Source organism: Lytechinus variegatus, chromosome 3, assembly GCF_018143015.1.
Source record: "Lytechinus variegatus isolate NC3 chromosome 3, Lvar_3.0, whole genome shotgun sequence".
Lineage (NCBI taxonomy): Eukaryota > Metazoa > Echinodermata > Echinoidea > Temnopleuroida > Toxopneustidae > Lytechinus > Lytechinus variegatus.
The window spans coordinates 9,185,003-9,206,351 of NC_054742.1; the positions used below are offsets into that span (position 1 = coordinate 9,185,003).

Here is a 21,349-nt window from a genome sequence, read left to right on the forward strand (position 1 = left end):
TACTACTGCTACTACTACTACTGCTACAAATTACTACTCTAATACTACTACTACTTACTACTCTTACTCCTACTACTTCGAGGACATCGACCTTGACATCTATGTACAACCCAATCAAATTTATCGCTCCTATTAGTATAAAAGGATGTTTTTAACTCAAATTTTGGAAAATGTTTGTCATTACAGCTTTGTTTTATTCAATTTATTCATGTTTTAACTTTAAGTTAAGTTCTATATTAATCGAGGGAGGCAAGATATTTTTCATACCAAATCACAACCCTATCTACCAAAACTACATATCCTTTCATAATCGTTAAATTCAAAAGTTCAATAATTCTTTGAAGCTAGCTTCGATAATGAAAGAGAAAGGAAAATTTGCCCCAATCCATTTCTTAAAGAGGAATTACAAGCTTGCAACATGGCAATATCATTTCCTTTTTTTCATCAGATGATTTCAATGGCATTAGAATATTGTTTTACGTGCATGACAGAAAGGTTTCGAAAATTTGTGAGACAAGAGCGGCTATAAAGCAATGACAAACAAAAGTCTGTCACAACTAATTCCCATTGTAATTTTGGAAACTCAAGACTTTGAAGTTTAGCGAAACAAACCTCTACTACTTCTACTACTAATACTACAATGTGAGACACAAAGACTTTTTTTTTCAATAATTCACAATTATGTCGACTTTGACTTTCTTATTTACTTCGGAGGTTTATTCCTCCAATTTTCTTTGCATAAAGAATTGTATAAACTCATCATTTCTCAATACTTTGGGTACCTTGACTTGCATAGTTGAGCCATTGGACTTAGAGGAGAGAAGGTATCTAAATTTTCTGAATGTGTCTGGTTTAACCAGAATAAGTAGCAGAGGTTGTAGGAGATCCCTGTCTCTGCAATCAGAATAAGCACTTGATAGATCACACAAAGCCAGATCAACATCTAATGCAAGCTGAAATAGAAAGAGGACATGCATATCTTTGAATCTGTGATATTTTCATTTCCTTTGCCTCTTACAAATACTTATTTTCGATCAATCTCTTATACCCTTGTTTACCTTAAAATGCATTTTACTCATGTTTAATCTCCTTGTGTCTATTTTTTTTCCTTTTTACTTCTCAGAGTAGTAATTTTTATAACAATCAAATGTGTGGCATACAGTAAACAATAAGTTCAGGCCTGACTGGGCCTCATAAAGATTCATATAGATTTCTTACATTTCCTGACTTTTTTTTAAAGGTCTTGATCAACTCTTGTAACAAAATTTGTGAAAAGTACATATAATGTCGTCCAGAAGTTATGAAATGATTTTTAAGAGTATGTCAGACCACCAATAGAGTCTGGAAAAAAGATATAATCTTTGGAGATTTGGACCCATATTTCTTGATTTAGAGCTGAATTCTGATTTCATGCATGAAATAGCATTTATTAATCAAAGAATACACATAATAATAATAAACTAGAAATTTGATGTGTCCAAAGGAGACATGCCCCTTCTTAATGCAATCAGAAATTCATTCAATATGATTGAACTTAATATAGTGCAGAAACCAATATGCATATAAATTGAACCAACTTGCATATATAATGAGCTGTGACCTTTGACTTTTGACCTGCGGACTCTGAATTCGAACTTAGCCTGTATTTTGATGTCATCTACCTACATACCCAATTTTTTAATCTGTTAAATATTTCATAAGCTATCATGCGGAAACCAACTTGCATATTTAATGAGCTGTGACCTTTGACCTGCGGACTCCGAATTTGAACTTAGCCTGTATTTTGGTGTCATCTACCTACACACCAAAAAGTTTCAATTCCATTAAACATTTTTCGAGTTATTGGGTCAGAAACCAAGTGGCGGGATGGACAGGGGCAACACTTAATGCCTTATCTGGACTTTGTCTGCAAGGGCATAAAAAAAAATCATTATTCATTGTTGTAGATTATGCCATAGATGATATATGTGTCAATTTTCAAATGTGACTGCATTATTGAGGGCCATGATCAATGGGGGGGGGGGGCATTCTATGCCCACCCCCCCCCCCCCACCCTCCCTGGCCACATGATCTACAAAATAATAGATTGCCATTAAGGTTATAATAGGGAAAACATGTGAGTTGATTGGAACATGTACTTTAAAAATATTACCAAATTTCATAAGACTATAAAATAATCACCTTTTCTAGGTTATCAAGATTCTCTATTTGACCATCCACTCCATCCAATTCAGCAATCAATGTGTAATGGTTAGACATTTCTTCATCACTTCCACCTGCAAACGATTAATATAATACCCTTCATATGTAAAAATGTTATAAATGTTGCAATAGAACATGCTAATAATATGAATCATATTGCAGGTCTACTGCAGTTTTGTACTCCTGCTTACACTACAAACTTCTCTACTTAAATGCTTCCCTACAAAGATGTGTCTTCAATAATAATTTAAAAATAAGAACAGACTGGGCCAATTCTCATGGGAATTTGGTTCCACAGAAAGAGCTGAATAGCTGAATGCAGAGTCTTCAAGCGTTGCCTTTCTTTATAATCTTTTCAAGAGAAATCTATCATTAGATCTGAGCAGGTTATGTGAAGTTTAATTGCATTTCAATGAAAACAACTCTGAAAGTTAACTAGGGCCTGGCCGTTCAAGCCTACAAAGCCCAGTAAAAGTAACTTGATGTGATTCTTAAATTAAAGTGGTAATAAACTGACCACACTGTATGGTCTCTCATTGACTGTGTATTTTAGATAACTAGTCTATTCATTTTGAGATAACCATCAATAATACAGAGAATGAATTAGCCTTTAATTCTATTCATACAGAAAAGGCTAGTGCTGGGGAGGAAAGTACTTGTTCTGCTACTAGGTAACATAATTAATGTGGTATGAATGTACTATTGAGTAGTGTGTTATCATTGAAGTGAGCCTATATTACAAGATTACTTGTCTCAGAATGTTGCATTATGCTAGCCAGATTTGAGTAATTGAGGACATGAGGGTGGTATTAGGCTGCTGGTTCGTTGTAGTTTCAAAGGGTAAAATGAGTGAAATTCTTTTCAAAAGGAAGTGAAAATATTTGATGAGTGTAAAAAGTCTAGCTAAACAATTTTGAACATGCTGCAATTTCAAAATCTGCAATCCATGATAAACCAGGTAAAACATGGTAAAATATTATTTAGTACTCATATAAAAAAAATATATATATATTTTAGTATTCGACTACTCGTGCTGAGTTGATAAGATCAAAGGCAATGGTTTTAAACTGATTTAGTTTGGTCAGAACTGGTGCATCAATGCAAAATAAATGAAAAATTTAAACTGGGTCTAATTGAATTTAATCTAATAAGATCTAATTAAATTTAACTTTTAATATTAAATTTTTCATTGGTATCGAATTAAAAATCTTACATTAACACTTTTTTAAGATTGGAAAGTTAGATGATACACCAAAATCACGTACACCAAAAGGTATACTACAATGTTAAATCACCCTGCATAAATGATAATTCACATAATTGACCATTCACCAAAGTTTTAACTAGATTAGCTTTACATTCAATCAACATCACTTTTAAAAAAATTTTTGAATTTTTTTTTATAAACCATCTCTCCATCTCCATAGCTGCAATGCAAATAAGTTTCAGTTTGGTTTATTTTCATTTCACCTCAAGTCAATTCTAATTTGTCATGCGGACGAATTAGGTGGTCTGTCAAGACATTTAAATAAATTCAATAAATAGATAGATAGACTGACAGGTAGACAGATCTATAAGAACATATAGATGTATATTACATAAATATATATGTAATATACATCTTCTTCAGGAGTATATATATATACTCCTGAAGAAGACGGAGGTCCGTCGAAAATTCGAGGAAATAAAAACTATATTGGCTTTGAAAGCATTACCATTTATCTTCAGCATATTTTGTTACATAAATATATAGATATTTATTATTTAAACAGATATATACTAGATTGACAGATAGATAGTTGAAAATGTGGGCCAGCGGAGTCGTTATTGATAAACTAACGGATTTAAGGAGACGGTTATCAATGTCATCGTGTCCTGAACTTTTCTTTCCTTCTAACCTATTCACTATACTGATAACTTCCTCATGGTCGGTAAGAACAAAATTTTTGTTTTCTCTTCCCATTACTGACCTGTACATTTTCTCAATACATCACTTTCCATGCAAGTGAAGTCTACAAGATGGAAGGTAGCATACTTGGTAATGGCTTCTTGAAGAGCAGCCTTGATTATTATCTCTGGTGTCCGCTCCCCATGCATGTCTAATACATCACCAACTCTATAATACATATGAAGTGGTAAAGACTATAACATACATTAACAAACATATATGTACAAACACATTCACATTCAACATTTCAATGCATGATATATAAGTGGTAAAAAGGAGACATATATAGTACAATTTGTATCTCCAACATCAAAAAATCTTTCAAACAATATAAAAACAACCTATATCATTTTTAGGACAAGTCCACCCCAACACAAAGTTGATTTGAATAAAAAAGAGAAAAATTCAACAAGCATAACACTGAAAAGTTCATCAAAATCGGATGTAGAATAAGAAAGTCATGACATTTTAAAGTTTTGCATTATTTCATAAAACAGTTATATGGACATCCAGGTGGGTATGCAAATGAGGAGACTGATGACATCCAATCCACTCACTATTTATTTTGTATTTTATCATATGAAATAGGGAATATTCTATATTCTCCTCATTGTCAAGTGAAAAAAAAAATGATTTATTCCTCCCTGAACAAGTGGAGTGAGCATTGTTTAATACTATATGATTCAGTCAAGTTGGTCCTTCTTGGTAAATCTATAAAAAATGAAATATTGTATAATTAGAACAATAAAAAACAAAAGAAATAGAGAGGGACATCGACTGTATCGTTCAAGTTGTGCATATCATTGTTTTGTGAAAAATAAGCAAGACTTCAAAATGTCATAACTTTCTTATTTTACATCCGATTTTGATGGAATTTTCAGCATTATGCTAATTGATTTTTCTCTATTTATTCAAATCAACATTTTTATGGGGTGGGCTTGACCTTTAAATTAAAAAAAAATCTACAAGAAAGGTAACCAACAGAGGAATTGCTTTGATTTAAAATCTACCATTAGTTAACGCAATGTAACTTTGTAACGGGTTGGGCACTGGAACATATGACACTATGCCATTGTTTCTACCTTTCTGCTGCTTAGATTCCATTTACCATTGCAATGAATACAATGATTGGTAAATATTTACCTATGTCCATATTCCAGAAGAGGTGTGTTGTTGTAGAATCCAGTCACTTTGACAACATCTCCCATTCTGTAGCGATACAAACCATCAATGTTTGTGATAACAACCTCATAGTAAGAACCTGACATCACTTCTTCAGCTAGAAGAGTATCAGGTTGTTCCTGAGAGCTGATTAAAACAAAATACATTGGACAGTATTATCATATTTTAAAAGAAAAGACTCATGTCAATTGTACATGGATAGAGACTCTTGGTGCCATATTTTGACTTAAACTTTGGCAATTGGACCAATGCTGTAAGGTTATATGGTTCAAATTTACATACTTACATCAGACTTTTTGCATGTTTCTGTTTTAGGTTTACTTCACTTCTGCTTAGATTACCATATTTTAGTGAGGTGCAAAAGCCAACTGAAAGGTATCTACTGACATATTACATACAGATTTAATTCATTCATAGGAGTGCATGAGAGTTATGAACTTAATCACAACTTTTTGATTACTCTGGAAGTGTGATTAATACTCTACTTCATCTCCAAAATGAATCATGATAATAAAATCAAGACACCTGAAAAACACAAATTTGATTTCAATACGTACCAGTTCTCAACTGGAATGAATTCATAAAAGACATCTCCAGGGAATGTGATATATTCTGTTCTCTTAGCTCCTCCATGCAGAACCCCAAGAAGACATTCTGTAGAGTTGTAGATCATTGACACAATGGGCAGATCTATACAGATACAAACCAGAACAAAAAATTATTGCAGACTGAGGTATTTGTAATAATCATCTCATATACATGTCCAGTGAGAAGCATTTATAAGCCTATAATTAAAAAGAGGAAGACAGTATGAAGATACAATTTATAAGGGCTATCCTCATGCTGAATATTTAATTCTATAGAATTATGCAAAGTCTAGTGAAGATAAAGCAGAGATACTATTTTACTTGAGAGATAGTGGATAAACATGACAAATTTAATGTATTTTAAATGCAATTTGTTAAAGACATCTAGGCCCAAGAAAAAACATAATTTTAAGCAATCTTACAAAGTATTCAAATGATAAGTCATCCCACTTGCCTCCAATGAATTTGACCTTGAGAATGTCTTCATAGACTGTCATAGACCCCGAAGACACTCCCCATAAACTGCTCATCCTCGGCCAAATACGTCTTGTGATATCATAAAAGCCCTTCTTGAACTCTGCCTCTAACTCGTTAGCCCTCTTTGGATCAGGATGGAGCTCTTTCTCCAAACTGATTTTGACTTCATGATCAAGGTTGATACTGTCACTGACACAACCTTCCCGTACGTCATTCACAAGACAAGGCCACTCTTCTTCTAGGATCTTGAAGGTGTTATATAGAGAGGCTGCAAAAATGGTAAAGATTGCTTGAAGGTCAGGATCTCGAAGAGCAAAGAGCAGATGGACATATGTAGCTTGTTTCTCATTGGTTAATCGCATCCCTGCAGGAGGTGTGCTATACTGAAGGCGATATAGAAGATCAGGTAGGTTTAGCATTGTTGTTGGTCCCATCGTGATTCCAGGACAAGGGTAATTTGGTTGAGTGTGGGTGTAGACATAGCATGTCTTTAGGAGAGGTGAAAATGATGGCAAAATACTCTTACGCAGTATTCGTTGTCCTATGGGAACAAATTTCAATATAAACAGGAGAATGCGGCTCTTGGATGTCACAATCATCTTTCGCTGGCCGGTAGTTCCCGATGTTAGACCAAACCTTAAAGGCTTTCCTTCGATCAACACATTTTCCTCTCCACCTAAAATCTGCTTAAGGTAAGGCTCATAATGGCAGTGGAAGGTCAATGGGTGTTGTTGGCGGAACTTATCACTACCTTTCATGGAGGAAAACTTCTTGTCCTTGCCATAAGTTGTAGATGACTGCTTTTTCAGAAGTTTCTGAAGAAACTGCTCTTGTTCTTTTTGACACATTTTAGTCTGCCTTTCTAACTTGTGGGAGAAGTAGATCCCTAGCCCAGACATAAAGCAATCAAAGAGATACTGAAGAATAAGGATGTTGGCAGGTGTGTAACGGCAAGCAGGCATGATAGAGATGTGAAGACTTGCTATGGTACAAAACACACAGCATACCAGCAAAATTCCTGCAAGATATCACATTCAGAATACACCAAGTAAATAATTTTAATCTACTTGTAAAACATACTGTGAGGTGCATCATTAATACTGACTTCTATGCTAGTGATAAAGTTAATATACAGCCTTCTATTTAATGTTTCCACAAAAATAGAACAAAATGAAGTTGGACTGGCCTTCTCTTTGAAAGGGGGAGGGGGCACAAAAAACATGTTTGGACAAAATTAGGACCTTAATTTAGTAAAAAAAAAGAACAATGATTTTTACCAGGTGCAGGTATAATTTTGTCAATGTAATTTCCAAAAAATAATTTTGAAATTACTGTGGAAAGAGTGTCACTTACATGGGAACAATGATAATCCTTGTTATGCCTATCAGAGAGGGAGGGAGAAAGTCTTAAAAACCAATGCCAATTTTCATACCCCAATCACTTATGTTCTATTCAGACGTTACATAATTTCTATCTTTGATGTTGAAAACACAAAGTTGATTCAACTACAAATTTATTTAATGATAGGTCAGCTACAATTAATTATTTTTTTATTTAATGTTTATGGTACATGAAACAGCTTTCAGTGTTGACAGATCCTGCTTTTCAAAATTTGTTAACATGTACAAGTAGGCACAATTACTTAGATACTGCATGATCATCAGTAATAAACCCCTTAAAAAAAGTTCTGCAACTAAAGTTTGAGTGGTAACACATCATATGTGAATACGGTATCACTGGAAAGCATGATTATTCCTCTTTACAATGTGTCATTTGTAATGATAATGGTATGGAATAAACTCAGGTAGGATCCTCAGAAATACTTGATTTACTTTATGTCAAAGTTTCATGAACTAGGTCCATACACTTTCAAAGTTATGATGTCATTTCAAAAACTCAACCTTCGGTTAAGATTTGGTGTTGACGGAGCCACCGCTGCTGTCAGAAAAGTGGCGCCTCTGGTCTCACTCTGCTATGCAGGTGAGACAAAAACTCACTTTCATAGGAAAAAGAAACTTCAAACAAGTTGATAGGTGAAAGTTTGAATATCGGACAAAGAATAAGAAAGTTAGGAATTTTTCAAAAGTTGTAAATATTGGTAACTATTATACCCATGGAGACTCCAAATTGGTTGTAAATGTGACGTCACATTGATGTAAGGCAAGGACTGCTCTTTTATGTACACCAATACATGAAATGGCTAAAAAGTAATTTTCCCAAAAATCTTATTTCATATTATTAAATATATTTTATACATTTCTCTCATGAGGACATAAAACAATGTACTACCTAGGTTATATTTAGATTACTACCCCCAGGGAATGGGTATGGAGATTGGGGTTAGTTGGAACTTTTCAACAAAAATGGCTGTCAAGTCTATTTTAATCAAGAAAAAACAAAAATTCCTTTCTAACTTCACCAGGCTTGTTGCACATGTGTTGTCTGTAATATGGTGGATGACTGTTGATAATGGTAATAAATAAAGGGCAGTATTGCATTTTTTAAATATATTAATAGGTGTTGAAGAAAATTACAATGTTTCAACTCACCCCATGTTCTAACTTACCCCAATCTACCCTACTTAGGAGAAAACCACAAATCCCTGAAAGTTGTCCTTGTCCCTTGTCATAACTTTCTTACCAAGTTGCCAATTTGAAATCAACATAATCTAATACTCCTTTCATAAACCTATCCTCCAATTAGCCGCCTAAGAGTAATGCGGATAATTCAATAAAAATTGCGTTCACAAACTCCGAAAATAAGCCGCATTATTTTTACGAGCGCCCATCCTGAAAAAGGCGGTTAATCGTCATGACAACTGGACACGCCCCCTCCATTGCGGATGTGTTGGAAAAGGGTGACCTTGTGACTGCACCATGGCAATTATCCGCATTATTTGGAAATGCGTTCATAAACTCAAAATCTTGTCCAGATGCTGCTATTATGCGGATAATAGCAGCATCAAAATAATGTGGATAACTCTGGTCCTCCTCCAATTATACGACCAAATTATGCTGCTATTAGCCGCATAATTGGGTTTATGAAAGGGGTATTAGTGATCTCAATTTTAAACACTAACTTTTTTATTGCTTGTCCTATTTCTTTTAAACTATCACCACTCTGTTTAATTCTTTTTTTTCCCTTCCCAACACAACATTTTATGGCCAAGGCTGCCTTCCCTTTTCATTACACACTAATGAAGACATCCAAACATTCACTGTCATATGCATCCTGGGCAAAATTCTAAAGAAATTGAGACTGGTAAGTAAACAATGCATTTCACATCATTTCACTTCTGACTTTGCCCTTTATTCAGGGTAATTGCACATGTCATGTCTACATGATTGCAACAATGGTAAATCATTGTAAAGAGGAACAATGAAGCTTTCCAATAATACCATTTCACCTTTTATACTTCAGTAAATATATCATCTCTCAAACTTGAGTTCCAGAAATTTCTGAGGGGTTTATAATCATCATAAATGGAAACCAGGCAAAAGGATTCATGGAGAAAACAGAGATTGCCCCAAAATATCCTACATCTCTTGTAATTTGCAAAAAAAAAAACCCATAGTTTTCTACAGGATTAATAGCAGTGTCATTTTTTTTTTGTGACAAGTGCTAAAACATATCATTTTACTGATAATGGCCTTATTGAAACTTGTTAAAAATGAGTGGTTCATCTGTATTTACCTCTAAACCAGTATGGCAACCAATGACCATCAGCATTAGATGTCCATTCCTGATACAACAGTGATAGCAGAACACCAAGAAAAACAAAGCCTAAAAGCCTTATTACATCTTGTCCTCTCATGATTGGTCTATTCTCTTCTGTTCGCCTGAAAAAGTGAAAGTAAAATATCAGAGAAATGTGTCAGAATACTTTCAACCAAATTTGGTATTGCACAAAAAAGTTACAATGTGTGATTTTCAGATGATTAGCGTGTCAACTTTGGAAAAATTGTGACACCCTTACACATGGTAAAAACTTTTAATTTGAACGATTCCAGTGAAAAATAACGCTAATGATTAATATTTAGCACGTGTGAAACCAGACTAGAACATGCTTGGAATCATGCCACGCTACAATCACGAATTCAAATTCTACTCCAGAGGTGAATTTCAGTTAAGTTTCACTCAAATTACAGTAAAAATTGTGCGTGTGAAAGGCTTGACCTCCAAAACAACTTTTATTAAGGCAAAGCTTTTGTGACCTTTCAAGCACTCCATAGGTAATAAAATTGTCATGCACTTATCAATTTGTATTTGCAATACAGTGCTTTGATTGACAAGTCCCCAGGGACACATACCACCTTCGCTAGGGAATTCAAATTAGTTTCGAGTGAGCGTGTGAAAGGTTTGATGATTCTAAAGACAAATTGCAATCATCAACTGTGCACAATAGTGAAAGAGCAATGCCCTTTTCAATAGATTGATAAACATTAATCCTTCTTTTTTCAAAAGAAACATTCTATGATAGTGGTCTTCTCTCTGTTCAATGTGTTAGGAACATCCATCTTGGGAATTTTTTTGAATTCACCACGAGCACTCAAAAATTAAAATTTTTAACATATTTTTGTGAGGCCCTATAAAGCAAAAAAAAATGTATTGGAGTAACCTGCCCTACCTTAAAAATATGTATTGTTATCGATATCATATCTTGTGCCAACTTTGCAATCAAACTTTTTTTTAAAAAGGGGATTATTGTGGACAGAAAAGCGAGATCAATCCTCAGAATTGTTTGAAATAGAATATTCACTGCGATTATGTTGCAATTTACTCTTGAGAATATTGGTATTTTATATCTTGGTTTTTTTATGTAAATAATACTAATAATATTCCACATTTATTTAGTGCTTAACACATCGAAACAACACCTATGAGCGATTTACAGATATATTATTACCCTGGTCATCGGATCCTTGCATGCCTGCATGCAATGTATGCCCTTCTCCACTCCCTGAGTATTCCAACAAGAGTTCCAAGACTAAATTGCTAGGCATAATACATAGGCTTTCGCATCCTACCGTGCACACATTTAACACCTGGGTGGAGAGTGGCAAATTGTGGATTGACTACTTGCCAAAGGACGCTAGGCCATGGTGGGATTTGAACACACGACCCTCTGATTACAAGGGGAGAGTAGAGAGATGGTGCATGAGATATCTCAGGCTGGAGTGTATGGGTATTGAGTAACCAGTTATTACTAAAGAGTAAAATGAAAGTAGCTAAGCTACAACATGCATATAGAGGGCGGCAACATCATGCTGCACCCATCTTCTCATAACTTTTTTTTATTTAATTCATATTGTTTTGAAAATTCAATCAATAATGCATACATGTAAATGTCGGGAATGAAGTTCTAGCTCATTTAACTGATTCTGAACTTAAGCCCGTACCGAGGACCCTCCTTGATCCAGGACCCTCCTTGATCCTTTTTACAATAAGCCCGCTCCAAAGCCCCTGTTGTTTTCTCGCCCGCGACACATACCGTACCTACAACTTTTTTTAGTCGAGTAACCCCCCCACCCATCTTCTCATCATAATTTTTTTTATTTAATTCATATTGTTTTGAAAATGTAATCAATAATGCATACATGTAAATGTCGGAAATGAAGTTCTAGCTCATTAAGTAAATCTAATTCATGTGAAAACGCCTATAAAAGGTGACGTAATGATCTCGGTAACTTGATAAGAGAAAAGAAACGCAAGTATTTTCACACAAAATTTGCCAAACTACAAGGTATTATGAGAGGGAGATGGAATGTCATAAACCAGACTTTAAACAGAAATATATCGAAAACAATTGTAATCGAGTTAGAAATAAATGGTAGTACAATAACTGATCAACAGGAAATAGTCAATGAGTTCAATGACCATTTCATTTCAGTAGGTGTGAAGCTAAGAGAAAATATCAACAGTAATAGCACAGAAAATTCATTTAGAGAGGGTAGGACTGGTCATTTTGAAAAGTTGTTGTTTTTACATCCTGCTATGGAGAGGGATATTTTAAACGTTGTCCTGAAACTTTATGTAAGTAAAGGTCCAGGGTATGATAACGTTCACCCCAAAGTCTTGAAGAAATCTATTCATATAGTCTTGACTTCTCTTTGTAATATCATTAATTTGGCCATAGAACGTGGTATATTTCCTGATACACTCAAAATCGCTCGAGTAACTCCGGTTTTTAAAAGTGGTAATACCTCTTCACTAAATAATAATAGACCTATATCAGTATTATCAATTTTCAGTAAGATCTTTGAAAAAATTATATATAAGTTGATTGTTTTTACTGAAAATAATAACATTTTATTCGAAAAGCAATTTGGTTTTAGAAACAAGTGGAATGCCTCTGGCCGTCTAACCTGCATCACGCGGTTCAATATAGCAGCAGTGCTGACTTTGAATACTACTCTAACTCGCACAAGATGTTCAGTGATACATGGTTACTCTTATGTCCACTTTTTATGAACTAGACCAATAAACTTACAGAGATATGATGGTTATTCAACAAAAAACCCCAACATGGCCAAAGTTCATTGACCTTACATGACCTTTGACCTTGATCATGTGACCTGAAACTCGAACAGGATGTTCAGTGATACTTGATTACTCTTATGTACAAGTTTCATGAATCAGATCCATAAACTTTCAAAGTTATGATGGTAATTCAACAGATACACCCAATTTGGCCAAAGTTCATTGACCTTTGACCTTGGTCATGTGACCTGAAACGCGCACAGGATGTTCAGTGATACTTGATTACTCTTATGTACAAGTTTCATGAATCAGATCCATAAACTTTCAAAGTTATGATGGTAATTCAACAGATACACCCAATTCGGCCAAAGTTCATTGACCCTAAATGACCTTTGACCTTGGTCATGTGATGTGAAACTCATGCAGGATGTTCAGTGATACTTGATTAACCTTATGTCCAAGTTTCATGAACTAGGTCCATATATTTTCTAAGTTATGATGACATTTCAAAAACTTAACCTCAGGTTAAGATTTCGATGTTGATTCCTCCAACATGGTCTAAGTTCATTGACCCTAAATGACCTTTGACCTTGGTCATGTGACATGAAACTCTAATAGGATGTTCAGTAATACTTGATTAACCTTATGGCCAAGTTTTATTAACTAGGTCCATATACTTTCTAAGTTATGACGTCATTTCAAAAACTTAACCTCAGGTTAAGATTTGATGTTGACGCCGCCGCCGTCGGAAAAGCGGCGCCTATAGTCTCACTTTGCTTCGCAGGTGAGACAAAAACCATACTACTTGCCATGCACTTTTAAAATTTGTTGATAGTATGTCTCAGGCTTTTGAGTGCAATGAATTTTTAATCAGTATATTTTTAGATCTATCAAAAGCTTTTGATTGTATTGATTTTAATATTTTATTCCATAAATTGTATTTTTATGGAATTAGAGGGACTCCATTGTTATTATTGAAAAGTTATTTATTAAATTGTAAGCAATATGTGAGCATTAGCAATAATTCATCAGCATATAGCAATATACAAATGGGTGTACCTCAGGGATCTAATCTAGGCCCATTATTATTCTTATTGTATATAAATGACTTGCCAAGTGTTAGCAGTATTTTATCATTTATTCTTTTGGCTGACGACACAACAATATTTTTATCTGGTAATGATCCTTTTAATATGAATTTTATAAAACTGAAATAGCCAAAATTCAACGATGGTTTCTTGCTAATAAACTTTTTATTAATTTCGAAAACACAAATTATGTTATTTTAAAACCAAAATAAACATATTGATAACAGCGCAATACGAAACAATTGCCAATAAAGCAATAAAGCAAGTTAATCAAGTAAAATTCTTAGGAGTAATTCTTGACGAAAATATGACATGGAAATATATAGATTACATTTGTAAAAAGATTTCTAGAGTAATCGGAGTATTGAACAGAGTCAAAAAATTTTTACCATTACGCATCCTTGTAAATATATACCTTGATCTTGCCACATTTGAATTATTGTCTGATTATCTGGGGTGGCTGTGCTTCATATTTATTCCAAAGGATATATGTGATTCAAAAACGTGCAAGAAGGGTAATAACAAATTCATTTTTTAGAGCTCATACACAGATTTTATTTTTAAGCTAAAAATTTTAATGCTAAATGATTAAGCCATATGAAAGCCAAATTATTTTAGTTATGTACAAATATTTCAATTTAAATTATACTTTTCCATCTTGTTTTAATAGTTATTTTATATTTAATAGCAGTATAAGTAATTATGTAACGAGAAATTCAAACAAAATATATATACCGTTCTTTCATTATACGCTTTCTAAATCTACACTTCGTTATAAAGGGCCAAACTTGTGGAATAATTTACCCGATACTTTAAAATCATCTGTTACATTATCATCATTGAAACATAGATTGAAACAAAACCAACTGTCTGCGTATAGTAAATAATTCCAACTGCCTATCTAATGTGTGTGTGTGTGGGGGGGGGTTTGATGTCAATATGTTCGAGTATTTTGTTTGTTTTTGTTTTTGGCCACTATTCTATTTGTGTTTTTATTCGAATGTAGTAATCAAGGGAGTCGGCTTGACAGGTCAATGGCCTTTCTGACTTCCTTCATCCTCTGCATTTGATTTCCATTTCTTTTTATTTCTACCATTTTTATTTTTCTTATTGCTTATACTGTAATTTAAATTCTTTTACTCCTTTGTTGTATACTTGTATATAGGCCTATGTTTGTATGTTTTTTTTTAAAAGGATGTCAAATAAATGAATTGAATTAACTGATTCTGAACTTAAGCCCGTACCGAGGACCCTCCTTGTCTCCTTTTTACAATAAGCCCGCTCCAAAGCCTGTTGTTTTCTCGCCCGTGACACATACCATACCTACCACCTTTTTAGTCGAGTAACATTGTTAACCTTATTTTGCCACACATACATGACATAGAGATGCAACTGAGAACAAGGTTATATCATAACCTTGTTCATTGAATAAGACTAGAGTCCATGTGAGGCAAAATAAGGTTAGAAGTGTTTGGCTTATTTTCTTTTTTTCTTTCTGGATTTATTCCCAGGGGTACCGGTACCCAACTCGACGTCCCGGTGGGGTCACTCACCCGCAGAGGGGGACGCGTATGACCGTTACCACAAATGCAAGTAACCCCCTATTGCAGTCAATTTCAAGGACATTTTGTGAAATTTACCCCCCTAATTTCATGCAAAACAAGGACAAAATTGCGGCAAAATGGTACCTTGAAACACCCCTAATTATAAGATTGTAAGGACACTTTTGCCCATTTCGCAAACTTACCCCTTTTTACCATATTTCAAGGACAGGGCATTTATACCCTTTTTTTTCATTGGAGGAAATTGCAACACAGGCGTCAGAGTGCTCAGTCCTTAAAGATGACCCGGAACCATGTCATACTGATACAATAATCCAAAAGAACTTTATTTTTCTTGAAAAATAAGAAAAGTAGAATTCTTTGTAAAAAAAAATGTAGAGTGGTACACATAAAGATACAGAGTATGATGAGCGCACCCTCTGCGGCTGGTGACTCGGCGACGGATTTTACTTCCTGTGATCGTTCTGGGTCATTCCATGCCAATTCACCCAATGAATGTGCAATTTTGCACCCGACCGTCTCAGAATTCGTTGTAATTTGGTATACATAAAATTCACCATGGCTCAAGCACAAAGCAAAAAAAATTAGTCCAATCGGTCCGTCGGTTCTCGCGCTACGGCCCGCCCTTTTCTCCTTGTTTTGACAAAAATGGGCGTGACCTTCAACTTTCAATGGCCACTGCGTTGTTACGTGTTGACCAATTTTCATGAAACTGGTACCATTTGATAGGAAATTCAGAGAGGAATCTAAAACATGCATCGAATAATGTATTCGAGCAATTTATAAGGTCATGACCTTTGACCTTAACTTTGACCTTGAGTTTGACCCCCGGACAAATAATTTTTTAACTTGATTTTCGTGTATGTTAATTATTGGTATGATATTGACAAAATATGTTAAAATAAATGATGATATTTTATTTCTTCACCTTTAAAAACTCTTCCAAAGATACCATGAAATTTCACTCTAGTCCCACACACTGATATTCATGTTAGTAAAGTGTTTACCAGTTACATGATTTCTTCCAATCTTAAGTTACAGCATGCAAACACATGAAAAGAAATTAAGCTTAATCAGTTTACAAATAAAAGATTAAACCTTTATGCTCATGAATAGGTATCTGTTAAGGCATTTTATGATTCAGCAATATATATCATATACATATATATACATGTATATATTTTGATGATAAAAGTGAAGACTTTACTACCATGAATATATATGATATATATTGCCGAACTTCAAAATGAATATATATTGATGAACATCAAAATGCCTAAACAGATACCTATTCATGAGCATAAAAGTTTAATCTTTTATTTGTGAACTGATTAAGCTTAATTTCTTTTCATGTGCTTGCATACTGTAACTTAAGATTGGAAGAAATCATGTAACTGGTAAACACTTTACTAACATGAATATCAGTGTATGGGACTAGAGTGAAATTTCATGGTATCTTTGGAAGAGTTTTTAAAGGTGAAGAAATAAAATATCATCATTGATTTTAACATATTTTGTCAATATCATACCAATAATTAACATACACGAAAATCAAGTTAAAAAATTATTTGTCCGGGGGTCAAACTCAAGGTCAAAGTTAAGGTCAAAGGTCATGACCTTATAAATTGCTCGAATACATTATTCGATGCATGTTTTAGATTCCTCTCTGAATTTCCTATCAAATGGTACCAGTTTCATGAAAATTGGTCAACACGTAACAACGCAGTGGCCATTGAAAGTTGAAGGTCACGCCCATTTTTGTCAAAACAAGGAGAAAAGGGCGGGCCGTAGCGCGAGAACCGACGGACCGATTGGACTAATTTTTTTTGTTTTGTGCTTGAGCCATGGTGAATTTTATGTATACCAAATTACAACGAATTCTGAGACAGTCAGGTGCAACCACTGGGTGAATCCAGATGGAATGACCCTTCTCCCCTTTTTCCTGACCCCTATTTCCATCAGATCGAGGACGGTATGCACCCCTATTTTCACTACTTCAAGGAGTGTTCTGTCCGCAGACGTTCCATGAAATTGACCCCTTTTCCCGCGAATTTGGTAAGGGTCATGCGGTCCCCAAGTCACATTCAGTGACCCCACCGGGCTCGACGTCCACATGATTTTTAGTCATGATATTCATAATGCCATTTTCTCAGCAACTGAATGCTCCAGTAGTTATGGTCTAAGTATGTATGATGCATAATTCACCTGTGCTATTATTTTGAATAAGATGTATTTCCCAATTCATCACAATATTCAATATATGCATTTTTTTCTTAATTTTTCTTTTTGAAAATTTTGCAATTTTGTGACCAAGGCTACGTCTCGTCTGCTCTTTTTACCAATAATATTGATATCAAGGACAAGGTATTCTAGCTAGGAAGCCTTTCGTGAAACAGGTTTAGTAACAGTAAGATTGGAACTAACTGAACTCCGTGGTATGGTTGGTGGATAAATATATGACTAACTTGTCCAGGTGTTGAGAAACGGGCCCGGGGAGCTCCGGCCCGCGCGGGCCGGAGCTCCCCGGCCCGGGTTATGGTGTAGTGCTATATAAATTTATAAGTACTATGTATTCGGAGGTAACAACATAATTTCCAATCTCAGCTCAGACTTAATCAGTTGCAATTTATTCGAATTCAATAACAAATGAAGCTTACTTTTAGAATGCACCATATCCAAAACCATTAATAAATGAAGTTGGGCTGATCTGACAGACAGTAAGGTCGAAGGTCTAAGGAGAATAGCTCACACAATCTTCGTTTATAACTATGCAACATGTGGGATAGTTAGTTTCGCATCAAGCAAGCTATTTATAATATATATTTTTGAAGAAGCGTGTATAGTGAAAGCAAACGCTATTCCAAAAGGCTCAACTGTTTAAAATTGTTTTGTCAATACATAAATGGACAATATTTCACATTATTTACCGTCAGACTGTAGAGGCTCATCAATTATATTTTCAGCAAAACACACATTTGATAAACTTTATACAAATCTGGAATAAAAACTATAATTTAATACAAAGAAGTAGAAAAGAAAAATAAGAGAAAAGAAGAAGAAAAAACAAATATGTGAATTTTACTTTATATGTATATATCTATATATGAAGAGCTCACTTGCAAAAGGGGTTAGGTCCATTTTTCATCAAATTTCAATGTCTCAATGTATAGATTTTTAGTATAGGTCTATCAGATGATACCAAAGAAAAGTTAAAATTCCTATTAAAAAGTGAATGACAAAAATGGCAATGAAAAATCACTTTTTTTCAAAAGGGGTTAGGTCCATTTCAGTTTAGTTGCAAAAGGGGTTAGGTCCACACATATTTTTTTTTGGAAAAGAATATCTTTAAAAATATGAAGACAGGTAGATTTCTTTTTACCCAATTTATGTTCTCATGGTAGGGTATCATGGAAATTCAGTTTCGCGTAAGAATATTGCAATATGGGAGAATTAAAAAAAAAGATTTTCTTGGAGTGGACCTAACCCCTTTTGCAACCAAACTCTTCTGAAGAACTCATTTGTCAAAAGGGGTTAGTTCCATTTTTCATAAATTTTTAGTTACTCTGATGATACCAAAGATAATTTTAAATTCAAATGAAAACGTGAATGAAAGTGGCAATGAAAAATCACCTTTTTAATCAAAAGAGATTGGATTCATTTTAGTTTAGTTGCAAAAGGGGTTAGGTCCACGATGATGATTTTTAATAAAATGTATCAAGACAGGTAGATTTCTTTTATACCTAATTATATGTTCACATGTTAGGGTAGTACATCATGACGATTTAGTTTCTCATAAGAATATTGCAATAAGTGAGAATAAAAAAAACATGGTTTTTCTCGGAATGGTCCAAAGTGTACCTAACCCCTTTTGCAACTAAAGTGTTCATATATATATATATATATATATATATATATATATATATATATATATATATATATATATATAATATATACATTATGTAACAGGTCAGAAAATATGTGTACAAAAGAGAGAGAGAGAGATATTCATGTAAAAACTGATCTGTTGAGAAGGTCCCTGAATGCATTGAAGCATTTGTATTGTCCCTGAAAGCATTGTATTGAAGTAATCCCTTTCAATCAGAAATACTTCTGAGGATATCCCTTCAGGGAAGTTCTCCTTGACCTTGGGTCAGTGAGGTTGATCTTGGGATAGCTTTCTTGATAGCTTGCTTGACACATGACCAAATGAGAGGGAAAGAGACTGACCACCCTCTTGCTTTGGGGAGGTCAAGATTTTAGTTACATTTCTGATGATATATTTGAAGGTTGTATGGTCTTCACACTGTCAAAAGCTGTGTATGGGGTGAGTTTCTCATAATGTGAATGATCCTTTTAGTTTTAACCATCTATTTTGATGCATTTTGTGAGACTTTATAAAGAGAAAGTACTTGATTGCATAAATTATTTGATATTGCTGTGATATGTATATGCTATGAATATAACAAGAGGAATTTATAAATGAATTCTTTCTGTGTAATGAATCGGATGGATAAGTATTTCGAATTATTTGGTGGCATTTATGTACTATTTTTGTATATTGAATATGGGTTGCACCTGTCAATTTTTTTTGATAATGTACTGTAAATAGAATGATTGTGTAAAGTACACATAAGTAGAAAATAATTTGGTTCAGTGGTATAATTCAAGATTCGAAGATGTTATGAATATTTATATTTACAGTGGTCGAACCCTTGATTCGTCGACGATGCTATAAAGTATGTGACTTTCAATCTGCATGTAGATTTGTCCTCCTTGAGAACTCAAGAGGGGTGAGTTAATGAATGTTATGATCAAAGACAATTTATAACAAAATATATTGTATTGATATTTTGTGATAATTGATCGTGTATATTTTCTTGTTTATTCAATCCATAAATTCAGATATTGTTCATCATTTTTTTTATATTGTTGGACAATGCCCTAAGTTTGTTGAATGGTTATTAGAAATATAAGATGACCCAAAATTGCAGGTCATAAAAATGTTACTAATTATGTTAATGTTATAATTCATATGAACATATTAAAACTAGCTAGGTGACTAATTTAATATATCGTGCAAGTTTATTTGAAGAATAATAACATTTAATTGGTTGACACTGAGGTTTGAATTGTTTAAGAATTTGGCTCATTATTGTTTGTGCTGATGATGTAAAAAATATAAACATGTACTCACCTTTTTTTTCTTAAGGGTTGATCTACCCTCAAATTAAATGCCACATAAACTTGTATATGACTGTGTCATGCGTCATTTATACCTGCTGTTTCATAATACGTGTACTTCTTCCGTATCCGTAGAAATTATTATGTACGAATCCATTCATTAAAATTCATCATATTTTTGTATCTTTATATTCTTCACATTTCCGGAGTCAAATAGTTTTACCAACTTATTGCAGCATGATAAGAATAATTTTTAATTGGTGAAAAAGTCGACAACTGTTACTCCATAAAAAAACAGGTTTTACTAAACCCTGGCTATCATAATAATTCTACCCAAAATGTTTGTTTTTACAGACTGATGGAAGACTAGGAGAGAAAACCTTGCACATGTCTCTAAGGAACAATTACTGAAAGGGAACACGATAACAATGAACATTAATATATATATATATATAGGTTCAAACAAAGAAAAGTATAAAAATTCCGTGGACAATAATATTTTAACGAATTTTGGCCCTAGTGCTTTGTCAAGTTATGACAAATTTATTAGATTGCGTCAAAACAATACATCATAAAGATGCTCGTAGCCAAAACAGTGAGCAAAAGCGCACAAGGATGACGAAAAGGAAACGTCATAAAGGG

At 33.9% G+C, this 21,349-nt stretch overlaps 1 protein-coding gene across 1 annotated transcript; it reads right to left on the reverse strand.

Moving 5' to 3' along the window:
• LOC121410167 (jasmonoyl--L-amino acid synthetase JAR4-like) lies at positions 1-18,316 on the reverse strand. Its single transcript, XM_041602070.1, has 8 exons — positions 18,184-18,316; positions 10,090-10,235; positions 6,374-7,414; positions 5,890-6,022; positions 5,294-5,458; positions 4,173-4,318; positions 2,182-2,276; positions 1-953 (listed from the first exon to the last, which is right to left on the reverse strand). Exons 2-8 carry the CDS (start codon positions 10,208-10,210, stop codon positions 717-719), a joined length of 1,938 nt encoding a protein of 645 aa, XP_041458004.1. The 5' UTR covers positions 10,211-10,235; positions 18,184-18,316; the 3' UTR covers positions 1-716.
• Between the last annotated feature and the right edge of the window lie 3,033 nt (positions 18,317-21,349).

Coding starts and splice junctions, on each gene's coding strand:
- LOC121410167 (XM_041602070.1), bottom strand. CDS start 10,210: ATGAGAGGACAAGATGTAATAAGGCTTTTAGGCTTTGTTTTTCTTGGT. Junction 7,415..10,089: donor GTTGCCATACTGGTTTAGAG/GTAAATACAGAT, acceptor GATATCTTGCAG/GAATTTTGCTGGTATGCTGT. Junction 6,023..6,373: donor CAAGGTCAAATTCATTGGAG/GCAAGTGGGATG, acceptor GTATCTGTATAG/ATCTGCCCATTGTGTCAATG.